General features: G+C 33.6%; 1 protein-coding gene and 1 long non-coding RNA gene across 24 annotated transcripts in view; both read left to right on the top strand.

Moving 5' to 3' along the window:
• C2CD5 (C2 calcium dependent domain containing 5) overlaps nt 1-17,039 on the top strand; it is a 65,886-nt gene that overhangs the window by 16,597 nt on the left and 32,250 nt on the right. For 10 of the 23 annotated variants that reach the window (XM_035311397.1, XM_035311389.1, XM_035311360.1 and 7 more), the window contains 4 exons: nt 1,858-1,943; nt 2,887-2,919; nt 7,664-7,772; nt 9,518-9,583. In XM_035311397.1, the coding sequence (XP_035167288.1) occupies nt 1,858-1,943; nt 2,887-2,919; nt 7,664-7,772; nt 9,518-9,583 (294 nt within the window). The remainder of the gene's footprint in view (nt 1-1,857; nt 1,944-2,886; nt 2,920-7,663; nt 7,773-9,517; nt 9,584-17,039) is intronic. The other 13 variants (XM_035311472.1, XM_035311466.1, XM_035311451.1 and 10 more) reach the window with 3 other exon arrangements.
• Nucleotides 2,926-5,837, top strand: LOC118157223. The gene is made up of 2 exons (XR_004746586.1): nt 2,926-3,995; nt 4,080-5,837. It is a non-coding gene; the product is annotated as an uncharacterized LOC118157223 (long non-coding RNA).

The following is a 17,039-nucleotide window of genomic DNA, read 5'->3' as shown; positions in this document are numbered from 1 at the left end:
TATTGTATAGTCCCTGACAATGATACTTAAAATCAATGACAAATATTTTTTTTTAAAAAAGGACAAAAAACCAACAACCATAAAAATCTCGTTTAATGGGACTATACAGATACTAATCCTTTTTGTTTCCTTATCCAAGAACAGCTAAAAATACTTACTCTTCAGAAATTATGGTGTGTGTGGGGGTGTGTATATACACACACAATTACATGGCAATGATAGTCTAGTCATTTTTGAAAATGTTATGAATAAAATTAACATTATGAAGTCAATATTATTTTCAGATCTCCCTGTGTTTGATTAAAACAAGTGACTACACTTTGGTGTATTTGTACAATCTCATTCATATTTATTAGTTGCTTAATGAGAAGAAAAAGGAAACTAGCAAGGAATTGTGTTTAATTAGTTAGAATTATTGTAACAGAAAATTACTTAACTGTTAGCACTGTAGTGTGTTTTTATTTCATCTTGCTCCTTATACTTCTTTTTTTTTTCTTTATCCTTAGTGATTTCCTAAACTTAGGTGCATAGTTTTGCAGAGCCCAGTTAGCTCTGATAATTTTAAAGGCAGTAAATACCAACAGTAATATATTTTTAGGCATGAAGTATTACCAAGAAAATCTGATTCACCAGTATTGTGTTTAATTTAGGAAAAACACAATCTTGGTAGGTGCTTAATTTTTACTTCTGTGGTTGCTTTGTAGAGCAAATAACACAGTCATACATATAACCTGCATCTTGCCATGCTCAATTAAGAGTACAGTTCCTTGATTACAGGAACTGTACAGTTCCTTGATTTGGTAGCAAAGATGTTTGCATATCTGATAAATTTCACAGTTCTTCAGACAAACTCCTGGAGTGAAATATATGAAAAAAAGAAATAGAGTATTATCCTTTTATGCAAAACTAGAATTTACTTGTTGTTTTCATTTATAAATAATCTGCAGGTTATGTGTGTGAAAGTGTAGTAATCAAATAAGTGTGGCAGTTTTAAGTGGTGAGCACTATTCCTTAGCTTATCTAAGTGAATCAGATGAGTGCATATTCCATTGTATAATTGTTAAAATAATTACTGTCTTTTTCAGAGTTTGTATTTCAGTTCAAAGGATTTGCATTGCCTTTGCAATTTTCTTTTTAGTCCCACTCATGCAATATATAACTACTGCTGATACTGTGTAGCGTCTCCTCCCAGTGGTTAGAAAAGGTGGCGTAGTTATTCTGAAACTATTGGAAAGGCAGATTATTTTTTTTTAAACTGATGATGCAAGTACACGTGCCTTACTATAGAGGAATCTAGCAGAGAGGAATTGTTTGACAGTATGGAATTCATGGTGAGTGCAGCCCTTTTGTATAAGGATTGAAACTCACATTATGTAGAAACTTCCTGTGAATAGCACAGAAGGTAGGTAGATACTGAAATTACCAGTACAACTGCCAGTAGTGGCAGTTGAGGGGGAAAAAAAAAAAAAAAAAAAAAAAAGCTTTTTCAAATGAAAGAACTGCAAGCCCAGGTCTTCTAAGATCTAATTTCTGTTTAGAAGCCTTTTAAATTCAGGACACGAGGAAAAGGTCTTAGATCAAGAGTTTTTTTTATCCAAATCTGTAATGCTTAAAGATGCAGCTAGTCACTTAAAAAAAAAAAAAAAGAAATTCCCAACCACCCCCTTACTCTGTCCCTTCCACCCAAACACTTTAACTGTGATACTCAGTGGTTTTTTTTCCCCTGAAAATTTAAGGGGATAATTTGTCTGTTTTCAATGACTTTTATATAATTTTAAATCAAAGTTTCATTACAAATGATAATATATGTTTTCTTGAATGTTTCTTTTGAATGTCATTTGTACTGGTACTCTTCAGGAATGGGCAGTGGGAGTGCTGGAAAAGAAGGGGGGCCATTTAAAACTCTTTTAAGACAGCAGACTCAGTCAGCTTTGGAACAAAGGGTAAGGCATTTTATGCTTAAATTTCTGATCTACTAACCTGAAAATTTAGCTTGTAGTAAGTTAAATCTTTCCTCTTTCTGTTTAAAAATATGCATAATTCTTATGTCTGAAAACTTAGTGTAGATGTTGAATGTTTAATAGCCTTTTTAATCCAAACAAAATGACACCTGAATTCTAATATATTACTAAAGCATTAAGAGTGGGGCAAATAAAAATAATGTGTGTATATTAGCAATTACACTCAACTGATTATTGTTGGTATTACAAGAAAGTTACAACAAATGTTACTGATATTTAGTAAATTATTGATGCATGTATCAGTTTAATACTTGACTGTCACATACTTGGTTAAATTTTTATAGAAGTCAAACTCAAACATTGAAATAGTTTTAAACAAGGTGAAAATCCCATTTATAACTAAGAACACTTTTTTGGTTTGGGGAAAAAAAGTTGGTGCATAGTTGAGCATTGTTTCTACAGCATGAAATGGTATACATGTAGCCTTTATACAACGGTAACCTAAATTCATTTCCCAAACAATAAAAGGTCTTCGTCTGTTTACAGGCTTTAGAAGAACTTCTATAGGGCTAAAAATACCATGTGTTACTATGCTGTCAGTATATTATTGAATATACAGCAGTATAAAAATAGTGGTTTTATTTTTTTAATTAAAAAAAAATCCATGCAACTTGTATTTTTATACTGCTCTTATCAAACTGTTGTGTTATTAGTGAGGTGTCTTGGAGGAATAAATGCAAATCTTCTTCTGTCCAAGGAGAAAAATTCTGTTTTAAGTTTTTTGATTATCTGAGCTACTTATTTAGAACTTATGTACCTTTGTTGAAAACAATATCAGCTACATCTGTAAAACAGAAGTGAATAGTTATTATTTTGAGTTAAGTGGATGATTTTCTTCTCATTTTTTGTGTTGTCCATTGCTAAGGGAGGATCGCCTCATAAGTTCTGTAGAAGGCGGGTATGTTCCAAAACATTGTGTGACTCTTACCGTAGGCTTTTTCCTCTTTTTTTTTTTTTTTTTTGTTTGTTTGTTTTGAAAATCTGTGAGTAATAATTTGGAATCTTTTGATTTTCTTCTTTGTGAGGTTTCTGCAGATTTCTTTGGAATCTTGTTTATGCAAGATTTTGTTTTGTTTTGTTTTGTTTAAGCATTTATGAGATTGGTGTATTTTTGGTTTAATTTTATATTTTGCATGCTGATACATTTCAGTTATAATTTCTCCTTAAATACAAATCCATGGCTCTGCTTTTAATGTTTTAGAGGACAAAAAAAGCTTTAAAAAGATTTTTTTATTTTACCTTTTTCAGCTAACATTATAGATATCTCATGGCTTATCTGTTATTTCTATAGGAAACTTTTTAAAAGTAATTAAAAATATAAAATAAGGACAGGTAACGTCTTTAGAATGTGAATGATTTTTGAATTGTTTTGATAAGACCTATACATTAACTAGTGGGAAAAAATACTGTAAAATCGAATAGAAATATGTTGAATCTCTTCTTAATGATAAGATGATCATGATGTAGCAAAGCATGCAGACTCTTAATTGATATATAAAAAAAAATGTGTTCTTATTGTCTTTCTGAAAATTTCAGGTTGGAATTGGGTTTGCTACAGTTAACTCTCTTTCGGATATTCAACTAGAATTAATAACAAGGATGGAGAGAAACATTTAGCTTTGTGTCTTTGGCATTCCTAAGAGTTTTTTTGTCTCTTTCAATATAGCAAATAGAGTGTATTCTAGTTACCTGTCTGGATTAGTTAAGGTAGCATGTAAAATAAAGTCTAAAATCAATGTGTGTGTTATCTTTCCACATGTATTAGATATAAAGTTAAATTCTTTTGAATCTTAGTTATAATTATTTGGGTATATGGTAATGCTAAACATTATAAACAATTCATTTAACTGGGTATCCTATCAGTTTTTTTAATCCATGTGTTTTTAGTCTGTCACTTAAATAACCCTACCTGCAAACGAGAACAGATTTTGCTAGAAGATTAATCTTACTGTTTCTTCTGGGAAAATCCAGAAGGTTTTCGGAGGTTGGACTCGGTGATCCTGGAGGTCTCTTCCAACCTAGACTATTCAGTGATTCTGTGATTTTGTGATCTACCAGCCATGGAAAACTCATATACATGTTATATTTTATATTAATGTATTTTTAACAATTCACAGGATGCCTGTTGATAGCAGGTGTAACTATAGCACAGTAATCTGTGTACTTTTATATGTGTACTTTTATCTGGAAATGTATATGCTGTATCTCTGTCAGCAGGCAAAAGTTTACCTGTGTTTTCATGGAAACGATCAAGTGCTGCTCTTGATTGTAATTTGTATCTCTGTTGACTCCAACTTGGACAAATGCTGTTACTCCTCCATATTTGCATTCTGCAAGTGCTTGAGAGACTTTTACTGCTGCCTTTACAAAATGGAGATCCACTGATTTTCATTTGTCAAGAGTGCTGCTAGATAACTGTTGCTAGAATGCAGTTCTCTGTGTGATTTTGCTGGCTGCAATGCTGACTTGAGCAACTTTTCCTTCCAGCGACTTGTTACTACTGTCTAGGCCATCCCCTCAGTTCAGTTGAAATACAAAGTATAAGATCATTTGGGGACTTCATGAGAAGGCACATTTATTTACATAGAATAAGAATAATTGAAGCAGGAAATTAACAGTATTTGAATATGGATCAGATCCGTATATGGTGGCTCAGCCGCAAAAGCTCTATGAAAATATCAGCATTACTAGCATTATCTGAGGGAGTGGTACAGTGTTGGGAATGAGTGAATGGCTGGAAGGAAATCTTATATCTGCTTCTGTGGCACTAATACCGAAAGTTGTGTCTACGTAGCCTTGTTCCATGTGCTTTTTCATTATTTTGTGTGTAATGTATGTAAAATGCAGCTGGAATACTAGCAATACATGTATGCATACACACAAGCATTTTTAAAATACTGTATTAAACATTACATTAACTTTTTATTGTAGCCTTAACAAACGTTCTCCAAGCTTTCTCTGGCTATAAAATCTCTGTGTAGTTGCAAAGATTAAATCAGTGACATCTTTCAGATTCCATGCAGTCAGTAACTGAAGTGGCATAGCAAATTAGAATCATGTCCTGAGTTGGAAGGGACCTTCAAGGATCATTGCATCCAACTTCTACTTTAACAATTAGAATTGATAACATGATTGACTGTCTTCAGTTGTAGATTGGAAAATCGAAGTCAGGGTGTCTTCTCACACACAGGAAGATGCTGTGTTTGTGCCACCATGTTTTAAAGGGAGTCCCTTACAAAGTGTAGGAATAGAGGAAATCTGTAATATGCAAGTACTGCAACTGTTTCTTAGGGAGTCTGTTTTCCATGCAATGAGTATAGCTTTAAAGTTTTGAAGTATTACAGATTCCCACATGTAGTTGAGGCTGAATCTTGTATTTGAGTAATATGATAATAATAAAACCAAAACCCTTAGGCTTGGGGGAGGAAAAAAAAAAAGGCTGTCATACTAAGTGATAGCATTCTGTGTCAGAAGGATTGAGACACATTAATGGAGTAAAAATATGTTGGAATAGTTCAGTGATTCAGTTATGTAGATTTTTTTGTGGCTGAAATTAACCGATCAGATACAGGTCTAATTTTAGCATATATCATAACATAGACTTCCAGTTATTGATATACCTGACTGTATTGATCGAGATAAAGCCATATTATTATTTTAAAGTTTTATTCCTAGTTTGTAAAGTGGAAAATCAGGCAAACTGGAAATCTCAATGTGTTAAAATTACTTGCAGTATAAAGCCTTATGAAACTAAATCATAAATTTAAAGTAACTTTTGAATCTCTATAAACGCATTGGTTTGTATTTTAGAGTGTGGTGTGAAAACGTTCACTTTAAGTGTGCTGTAAGTATGAATATATGTATGTACAAAACATAAATGAACAAAACATAGAATGGAACTTCATATAAATGGCATGCATTAAAATTTTAAAAATTATTTCTGTAGTTCTGGGAAAGCTGTCTATTAATTTGTAATGTTACAAATGCAGGATAACTCTATTCAGGGACAAAACAAATTAATATATTTAAGTTATGCAGAACAGGTGCCATAGAATTAAACAAAAAAATAGTATCACTAAACTTGTGAATCACTGAACAGTTGATGTAGCAAGCAAAAATTAAACAGTTCTGACAAAATTTTTGCTGTACTGGGATTTTTCCTTTTCTTGGCCTGAAAACAGTACAGAAAAGGAGTCTAGATGGTGCTGTAGTCAGGGTTTTTCTGGTGACCTGCAAAGTGCTTTGTGCTTTGGTGCAACCATCTGGTGGAATCTTTTGTCTAGTCCTCTTTAGAGATCCATTGACGATCCTGAAGACAAATTGGCCAAGCAGCTTTGCAGAGTCCTGTGGTGAAATATTCCTACTTTTTAATTGCTTCATAAAATGCGTATGCAGTATTTTTTTATTTGATTATGTGTGTTGATACTACTGTTACTATTGATTACAAAGTTTTCCTCAGTTTTGAAATTCTGTAAAATAATTGAAAATCCAGAAAAATAGGAGTTTGTAGGATCTTTTAGAGTTGTAAGAGTTTAATAATCCTGAAGTGTTCATTTTAAAATCTACATTTGGCTTTAGCTTAAGAGGATTTTTCATGCCATGTATTGCTGGAAGAACCGCGATTTTCATTTGATCTGCAGCATGTACATTATTTAGGTAGAAGCTCAGTTGCACTGTACTGTTGCAAGTGCAAGTGAGAAGGGAATCTATACTGTACTTTTACTCAAATACAATGACGCTGTTTATTTTTTGCATTTAACCATTCAGCATGACTACACAAACCATAGTTGCACAATTTTTATTTCTTGCCTCTGCATTTAGAATTGCTGAATGTTAATCTTTCACCTTTCCCCCATAAGTATATTATAATATGTATAATAGATATTCTATAGAGTATCTCTTTAGAAAATATTCCAATGCGGGGATTTATCTCCCCTGAGTATGAAAGATTTATTTTCTGTCATGTATGTCATGAAAAACTTCTTACCTGGCCTCTTGTATAAATGTTCTCAAACAATTGCGAAAACTTAATTCCTCATTTTATTTATGAATTGGTAAAACCCATCTATGTAAACAAAAGTGGAATTTATTTTTTTTTATTTTATTTTTTTTATTTTAAGAACTTAGTTGTACTTCAAAGACTTATGCTTTATTCTATGCTATATTTATGAGACATTCATCATTCTTGCAAAAGTACAATTAGCTTTACATTGTGCTTCAGGATCAAACTTCATTCAGATGTAACAATAAACCCTAGAATTTGGAGGAAAATATTCCCTTATTTTTTATTAGCTAATAAGAGTAAAATTATGGTGCTCTGCTGCCTCCCAAAAGTTGACCAATAACACAAATATAAAAGTTTATATATAAAGTTTTGATCATTAATTAATACTATTTTGGGATGTGGATCTATGGGGGAAAAGTATTTTTACATTTTTAGAATCTCTCTACTTTTATTGTACTATTGGTATATGAAGATGAATGGTTACACAGTGCTTAGTAAGCCTGAAGGTATGTTTGGCCCAATGTAACTGCTTTGCTTGTATTTCAGGGGAATTACCAGTTCACTGCATGTTTATTGGCATCCAGCAGTGGCTGGTAAGGAGTCATTTGATATGTTTTATTTTTTTTACTCATAACAGGAATTTCCATTTTTTACCTTGACGGCCTTTCCACCAGGCTTCCTTGTCCATGTTGGTGGTGTTGTCAGTGCACGTTCTGTGAAGCTCTTGGATCGTATTCACAATCCTGGTATGTTGACACAAATCTTGCCCAAGTCCAGTTGCAATACTTACAATCTTTGAACTTTATAGAATACCAGTATTATAATAGATGCAGATCTCTTCTAACAATGTATATTAAAAGCAGTAATTTAAGTGTGAACAGTAATAGCTATTCAGAGGGTATGTCTTCAATGAGAAATCTCTCAGCAAGTTAAGGAAATTATAAAGTACTTAGAATCCAGTAACTTTACCAAGAACTGTCTCAGAATTTTTGAGGGTTTAATTATTTTTTGTCTACTTCCAAATATTAAAACAGTTGTCTACTCAAACAAAAATCAGATTAAATGCTTGAAATGTTTTCTAACTTTCAGCTCCTTGCAATTCTTAAGGACTAATTGCAATGATTTAGCTCAATATGTGTTTTTTTAACCTCAGTTGATAAAAACCTTTACAGTATTGTTTCTGTTCTTACTTAGAAACATATACATATCAGTCCTTTAATATTTTTATTTAATATTTATAAGGGAACTCCAATAATAGAAAGTGTATTTTGCACGTCTTAGTTCTGAAATCAGAATTAAGTGGCTGCTGACTCTGTTATATTCACTGAGACAAGCAGAGATACTATTTAAAAAGCTGGAGTTAACAAGTGCATTTAAAATCCAGACAGATGAGAGACAAAAATAACACCTATAGTGGTTTTGCATACACTGGCCAGGAGAAATAAAACAGTTTGTGCAAATGCATCTTTGTTTCTTTAAAAAAAATCTTTTTCCTTTTCTTTTCTCTAAGAAGTAATTCTTGAAGCAGGTAGATTGTTACTGCAGTAAACTGACAATATGAAATAAAATCACAGACTTAATTTGTATTCAAGAAAACTACTTTTTTTTTAAAGCATCTGAGTACATACTACTGTTCTTTTTTCCTGTTTTTGAGGTGTTATTTATAAAAATGGAGAGATTAAGATAAATGTCAACATGTAATTTATGTGTCCTTTTTTGCCATGAAGTTGTCAAAGACTTCTGTATTTTTGACACGTGATACAGATCACTTATATAAAACTTACTATGTGATAAATTTAAGACAAAACGGAAAAAAAATGTTTACACTCAGGAGTTTTCCAAAACGATATCTTCCATTATGTACTTCTATGTTTTGCCTACTGAGTGAAAACAGGATGAGAAATAATAGAAGTAGAGATGCATATTTGCACAATTAAGTGACATTTTGCAGTTTTTTGTGGCATTAACAGATTGCTCCTGACAAGTGAATGTAAGGTGCATGATACTTCAGACTCACTGTATTTCAAAACAATGAAAACTAAAAAAGGAGAATGAAGGGACATGACGATGGAGGGAAAGGTGAAGAAGTAAGAAAAAAAATCTTATGCAGCTATGGTCATACTAAACATTTGAATCAGGTTTGTAAAGTATTAAAAGAGCATAAGCATAAGCTGGCAAGTGAATATGCAGGAAAACGCATAAGCTGGCAAGTGAATATGCAGGAAAATATAGAAGAGGAAAGAACAATAAAGAGGTTGTTTGAGAACATAATGATTACACGATAATTGCTTTATGCTGTACACTTTGATCATGCCTAGTGCTAGATTACTATAGCATGCTCCTTTTTTCCCTATTTCAGCCTCTTATTAACTCTGCTGTCTGTGTCTTTCCAGTTCCTGTGGAGTGGTGTTGTCAATTGTGTTCTTGTTGGTAGTTTTTTTCATTATTCTGCTCCTATAACTGATCTACTAATTTGCTGTTTTGAACTCAGCCTTTGTCGGAATTATGGGTAACACAAGATCATACAAACTGCTAGACTGGAATAGTTTCAATTCAGGTATTTTACTAGTCATTTGGTACTACATGTGCTGACAGAAATTATGGCAGCTCAGTGAAGTTCTTAGAAATGCTGTAGGATATTCATTAGGTTAATGCTTCAAATTTAAATCTGTTTAACCATCAAATGCCTCAATGTATTACTTGTTAATGTTGTTAAAGTCTTTCTTTAAAATTACAAAACATTGTTTTAGTATAAAATAGTATTACTAAGATTATAATATCTGAAAAGCTGAATACTCATGTTCTTAGTAGCTTTCAGCTAAGTGTTTGGAAAATAAGTAAGTTAGGGAAAGAGAACGGGTTCGGGTTCTGATTTATATAGTTGGAATCATGTCAGGTATGATTTTTTTTTCTTTTGCATGAGCTTGCACTTTCTTCAACAATGGCTGTACTTCTGTTCATTTCAGGAAATCAATGAATATGTTTATTGTAAATTTTAGAGATAAATAGACTGAGTGAATGACAAATAGACAAAATTTACTAAGAGGACAAGCTGCTTAAAGAGGATGGTATGTAGTCCAGAATTTGTTGGTTCATAATTCCTGTGTTGTAAAATGCATTTAGCTTGCAGGCCTTACAAGGTAATTATTTGAATTTCTAAAATCACTTCAAAACTTAATGTGAAAAAAGCCCCAATGTTCTATTTTTTTTTTTACGTGCAGTTTTAGGGATCAAAATGTGTACAGCTGCAGAGAAAATGGAAGAGCTGATGGTACAGTTTGCATAAAAGCTTTATAGAGTACTGGCTTCTTCTGACAAGAAATGAAGATGATTCCTCCCACTTCTTTTTCTCTGGAAACAAAATACTTTGGAAGAAGCAGAGGCATAACTTCTCTCTGTGTAGTATCAAAGTCAGCAGAGCTTGCCAAATAGTGAAGTTTTTAAAGCTGACACAGTAAAAGGGTAGAAAGCTGACCTCGTTTTTTTTTTTTTTTTTTTTTTTTTTTTTTCCCAGAATCAAACTTGCCTTGCTGTTACTGCACTGTTGCAGTATGCATATCACATACCTTTGGAAATTATCTACAGTCATACTTAAAACTTTGGTTTAAACTATCTGTATACATTTTAAATCTTTCAAACAGTTCAATTACAGTTAGTATGTGAAACAGCTTATTTTTGTGTCCTTGTTCCTTGCCACATTACATGTCCTGGAAAATTAGACTTAAGAGTTCATTTATTAAATTTGTCTGTTCTCAAACAGTCTTTTAAATTGAATTTTAATTTCCATATGCAAATAATGTTATGGAATTTCCAGATTTATTATTGGTGTATCATGGCCTGATCTAAGGTGTTTAAAGGTGTAGAAATTTCACATCTTTTATGCTACCTTGAAAAGTTTGAATTTATTGTTGCTTCTTTGATATAGTGTTTAGGAGGATGTTACGATGGAAAAACTTATGAGAATAATGGAGTAACTGAGTTGTGTACAGACGCTAATATATACATTAAACTAGGCTAGAAAGTGATCCAGAAATGTAAGCCTTTGAAGCTAAGGGAAAACGAGTCTTGAATTCATTTCTTGATGAATTATTCAAAACAGTGGTCTAAATTTTTTAGAGATAACAGGAAAGAGAAAGCATATGTCTGTTACATGCATTTTATGCCTCGAGGTGGTGGTTATACAAAAATTTTGGATAAGAGAGGCCTAAATCAAAGTCTAATTTTAGAGTTAATACCTCTCTTAAGAACTGTCTGCATTTCTGTTGCCTTGTTACCTTTAACACAGGCCAGCAGTGCTCTGGTAGCAGTCTTGATTTGTCTTATTGGTCAGGGACTGAGCAGGTCATGCCTCATATTCCTGGAAGTACATTTTCTTTTCATAAGTTGTTGTGTTGCTGAACAAGAAGAGAGGAAAAAGGCAGTAGATGAGGTGTTATATATCAAGGTTGGACAGGGTTTAGTGGGTGATATCAGTGGTAGGAGGATGCTTGGAGGTCTTTTCCAACTGTTATGAATCTATATGTACAATGGATAATGAGTTTTGTAGTACAGTTTAGATTACATACATTAATCCTGTCTTAGATTGAAATAAAGAATGTGCTGTGTAAATCTGCTACTATTGAGAAATCACTGCAGGAGATTTCTGTTCATCTCCCCCCTTCTAGAGCTCACTTGCTGGTTCTGTTGTTTGCTAATACTTGGCCTGAAGGAGAGCTGAGAGTTGTGTTTTTTTTTTTTTTTTTTTTTTTAAATACATATTAAGGAAAACATTACTACATGTTTACATTGCATTCCTGTCAACAAGAATGCAACCAACAACCATAAGTAGGCTAAAATGATTTTCCTTTTTGAAAGTGTTCAGACTTCATTTAAGCTTGTCAAGTAACTTGTGTACAGACACTAAAGAATATGGAAGGATATTCTTTTTTATGTTTATTCTTTTTATTTTTTAAACAAGGCTTTTTTGTGTAAGATACAACAACAGCATCTGATGGTGGTGAATAGTTGCAGAGATTTGAGAATGCTTGAAAATCAAATGCGGAAGTAAAGGGTGATTGTTGGATGAAGGGAAAAAAACTACGTAAACATCTGGGAATTGTACATAATCCAATGACATAATTGTTTAAACTTTTTTAAAGATATGAAAAGATGATGATCAAGATAAACCTGCAAAGTAAAAGTAGAGAGGTAAGGGCACAAATTCTTAGAAAAAAAGGCACATATACAATGGAAGAAATCCTATGGTGCTGTCAGTGGAAAAGGGCGCTGAAGATTTACTGTAAATATAAAAATGTGGAAGGAAACCTGGGTCCACAAGACTTCATTACTTTCTCATCGAAGTTAAATGTAGAGAAGGAAGGTTTCTTAGCAAGTAAGAGGAACTCGTTGAATAGAGACCCTTTTTGCATACAACTGTTTTATAGACTAACATATTCAATGTGCTTAAATAATTCAATTTTTAACCTCCTAATTCAGGGAGCTGCTCCAGTATTGCTTCTTTGGCCCCAGTAGGCAGAAACATGGAAGGAGAAAAGGTGTTTAATAAAATTCCCAAGGATCTCCTGAGTGCTTTGTGTATTATTCCAGACTTGCTGTTGGAGTGTGAAGTTCTCCAGAATGCTAGTTTTGTGCGTGGAGAAAAGCTTGAAAACATTTTGGTTCTGAAACTGAATACGTTTCTTTACAGAAATACAAACATATGGTGAATGTGCAAATTACATTTCATACTGCGGCTTTCTGGGATGTAAATGTGGCATACTTGAAAGAATGCAGTAGAAAATGTCAGAATGTTTCTGTTAGTGTGTAATATGTCTATTGTTCAGAACAAGCAGGCAAGGCAGAATTTTCAGTTAGACCTCTAGCTGTTTCCAGAAGAATCTCCACATTGACTTACGTGTGTTGATATAATAATGGGTAAGGCAGATGTCAGAAGGTTTTCTCAACAGAGGAAGGAGTAGTAAAAGCTACATGGTACCTGAATGGATCTTTAGTTTTTCATAGTTTAGTGGTATGTCTATTAGTATATGATGTTTTTCAGTATTACTCTCCTCTACTTTTCTGCCAGCATTTCAAAGGAGTGAGTAATTCCAAATATTTTTATAGTTAGTGTGAATGGTTTTTGAATACTCTTTTGAAGTAGGTATACCCTTAAATTAATGAAATAATTTTCTTTGGGATTGTGTTTTATTTTTCATTTAGAGAGTTTTGAGTAAATTCAACGTAACTGAACAAAGGCTGATCATTGTCAGAGTGTAGAATTTGTCTTTGATCTTATAGTGTGCACTTGTAGCCCAGAGGGCCAACTGTATCCTGGGCTGTATCAACAGAGGTTTGCCAGCAGGCGAGGGAGTGGGTCCCCTCAAGGTCCCCTCTACTCTGCCCTTGTGAGGCCCTACTCGGAGTGCTGCATCCAGCTCTGGGGCCCCCAGCACCATAAAGATGTGGACATACTAGAGTGGGTCCACAGGAGGGCTGTGAAGATGATCAGGGAGCTGAAGTACCTCTCCTGTGAAAAAAGTCTGAGAGGGCTGGGGATGTTCAGCTTGGGGAAAAGAAGGCTATGGGGAGACCTCACTGCAGCCTTCCAGTACATTAAGAGGGACTTAAAAGTATGATGGAGAGTGACTTCTTACACAGGCAGATAGTGATATAGGACAAGGAGGAATGGTTTTAAACGAAAAGAGAGGAGATTTAGACTACATGTTAGGAGGAAATGTTCCACTCAGAGTGTGGTGAGACACTGAAAACAGGTTGCCCTGAGAAGCTTTGGAAGCCGCTTCCCTAGAGGTGTTCAAAGACAAGTTGGATGGGGCTTTCGGCAGCCTTATTAAGTGGGTGGCATCCTTACCCGTGGTGGTGGTGGTGGTGGGGTTGTAACAAGATGGTCTTTAAGGTCTCTTCCAACCCAAGTCATTTTACTGTTTTTTATTTGCAGAAATATTTTTAGTGGTTTTTGTAAGTTCTGAGCTTTTGCCTCTATTAGTGTGGTCTCGAGGTCCTGAACTTGCTCCAAAAGTAACTGTAGGAAGGACTCATTGGATGTAGAAATTTAGAGATGGTTCTTCTGCTAGCTTTTCTTTAAAATCTAAAAAAAAAATGTTTGTGAGTGTATATAAATAATGTATGCAGAGGTTCTGTGTATGTAATGAGCGTGAGGAATGTAAACAAGGAATAGGAAATGCAGAGACAGTATTCCTGCCAAATAATGTCATCTTATTTCTGCAGTTCTACAGTGAGGTAGATTATCTGCATGGCAGTCCACAAGAAAGCGGCAATCCTGTCTGTGAACAGCTATGTTTGTTGAGAGATTAATATTTTTGTTTGAATCTCTGTATTTTTCTTTCAATGATTGTTAGATGCAATAATACTCTTGCTTATTTTAAGGTTCCAATTAGTTAGGCTTGTTTAAAACTTTAGAACATACCTGTAGGTCAGTTTGTGATACTAGTTATAAAATAGACACCCTTGTTTTAAAAAACCTTGACTTGTTACAGCTGAGTAATAACCTCAAGTAATCTCCAGCTTTGGGTAGTAGTCTTCTCAGCTGTCATTTGAAAATGTCCTCTGTATTTATTGTGCCTAAATGACAAAGCAGCAGATAAGAGATAAGTAGTTTCTTTATTACCTACCAGATTGTCAAAATGGCAGACGTTGCAATTGTTACTATAATAGGAACAATTAAAACATTCCTATATCATACTTAATGTGCCACTCATTTTGTTATCACAAGAACCTTATGCACAGTTATAAGGACTTCACCATTATAGGAAGAATGACCGATGGAGATAATAACTAAAAACTAGAGTGACAGACATAGGCCTTGCACACTAATTTTCCAGAGACAAAATAATTCTGGTAGTTAACATTTTATTATGTCTGGGCAATTAAGGAAGTATACTATAGTGCTAAGGAAATAAGATGAGGATGAATCCTTTTTTTTTTTTTTTTTGGTTATCTTAATAATAGTTTAATTTTAGGTTTAATTTTTAATATGTATATATAACAACATTTTTAAAATCTTCAAATGCAGCATATTTTGTCAGTTCATTTTAGTTGTCACATGATGATTTTCTTTCACTGTAAGCCAAATTATTACTGCCATGTTGGTGGTATTACAGATTTTTTTTTAATGATGCTATTTTGTAGCTTGTGTTACTGCCTCCACCTACAATTTAAATGAGGAGTTAAAAGGTTGTGTTACCATCATAGATGTGTAGTTAATGCTGGTAGTATTTTTCAGCAGGTTTGGTTGAACCAGTTTATGGAAAATAAACATAGTCTTTTCCTCAAAGACCATGTGCAATGTCTAGAAAAGTTTAAATTATGCTGTGGTTTGTCCAAGTGGTTCTTGCTTGTTCATTCCTGATACCAATCATAGATAATTTGCAGTGCGTGACTGATAGACAAAGTGTAGAACAATGGGGGCTTGGCATTTTTCATTGTGAAAATCCAAGTAGTTACTCTTTTCTCATGTGGGACATTGTTTAGATTTACAAGGTTGAATTAGTTAGGTTATGTACTGGTTTATATAAAATATTTGATTCTTGTGATGTCATTCATGAGACTTAGATGATGCTAATCTTCAGATATCTGAGTGTTTAACCCATTCCAAGGATTATTTGTTTGAGATTAGGAATGTGTTAGGAATGTCTCAAGGCTTCGTGTTGGGGATGTCTGGAATGTGAGGTTGTTTATGATCATAAGGCTGAGAGAGTTAGCTCTTTGAAACTTAAGGCAGGATTCCAAGTGCCAAACTTCTGAAGTATGATTTGTATAATTGATTTGTAGGGGTATGACTATTAAAACATCTTGATCCATTTTAGAATTCCTAGATGGAAGCATAATTCTATACATTCCTTTCTAAATTAGAAATACATTCACCCATATCAGAGAAACAGGAATTACAGAGACACTTAATTCTGTTTTCTAGTTAAAGCAACTTCTCTTTTTTTCTTACAAAAGAAAAAAAAGTGTTCTCCAGTCTTCTAGCAATGTTGTAGGGGGTTTTCATGGAATTTGGAGTATAAGAAAATTCAGAAGTTGTGGGAACGTAAGAAAGAGAAACACTGTTTTTTTCCTGATCTAGAAGTGTGTCTTGGTATTAAGCACTCCAACAGTGAGTTGTCACTAAAAGCAGTGATCCTACTTTTCTGCACAATTTCTGCCATGTGGTCCTGCAGTCTTCTGATGATCATGTGCTTTCAGAGTGAGTCACTTCGCCTGACTAACCTGATAGGAGACAAGCCATGCAAATGAATGGTTGTGTTCAATCAGCCAGCTGAAATACTGGCTGTAAATAATGCATCCTATAAGTGCATGAAGGCTGGATGTGGTTCTAATCCTTGATCTTCTTAATGCTGCAATAATTGAATTAAGAATATTACATATTCTTAATGTAATAATTGAAGAACTTCCTCAATATCAATGTTTATACCTGCTTTTCTTCTCATTCAGCAGGTTGGGCTTGAGAAATGAGATAGGTGCTTTCTGACCTCATTTCATTAGGTTGGCTGGAAAGCACTCACAGTACTATTCTCTCACCTGGATGTTTTGTCTGTAGGAGTAAGTGTACCATTTCTCTTTGGCATATTTCTCTTTGGCATTAATGTACTGATTTTTGCTGTTCCAGTCTACCTTAGTTTCTATTTGATAAATCATAGTAATCAATTTCCTTCAGTTTCTATATCATAGTAAGTTTTTCATTTTCACATCTTTTGGTCTTAAACATAAGGAACAATATAAAGAGGGGGAAAAAAGTATTGGAGTGCCATTGAGAATCTTTTTTAAGTTGTAGATTAGTCTTGGTGTGTTGTAGGATTACTTATTTGCTACCCAAGTTGTATTTTTAAAATTTACAGACAAGAGGCTTTTTGTACACCTATTGTGAAATACTTTAAAGAGGTGATAAATACTACTATCTATGGGATAACCGGAGAAGTTCAAATTAGGCTTGTAGGTCAGGGAGCTTTTATACAAAGGAGTCTCTTTTTTTTTTTTTTTTTTTTTTTTTAAAA

This window comes from Oxyura jamaicensis, chromosome 1 (assembly GCF_011077185.1).
Source record: "Oxyura jamaicensis isolate SHBP4307 breed ruddy duck chromosome 1, BPBGC_Ojam_1.0, whole genome shotgun sequence".
Lineage (NCBI taxonomy): Eukaryota > Metazoa > Chordata > Aves > Anseriformes > Anatidae > Oxyura > Oxyura jamaicensis.
The sequence above is the reverse complement of the archived record's forward strand: the minus strand, read 5'-3'. Positions and strand labels throughout refer to the sequence as shown.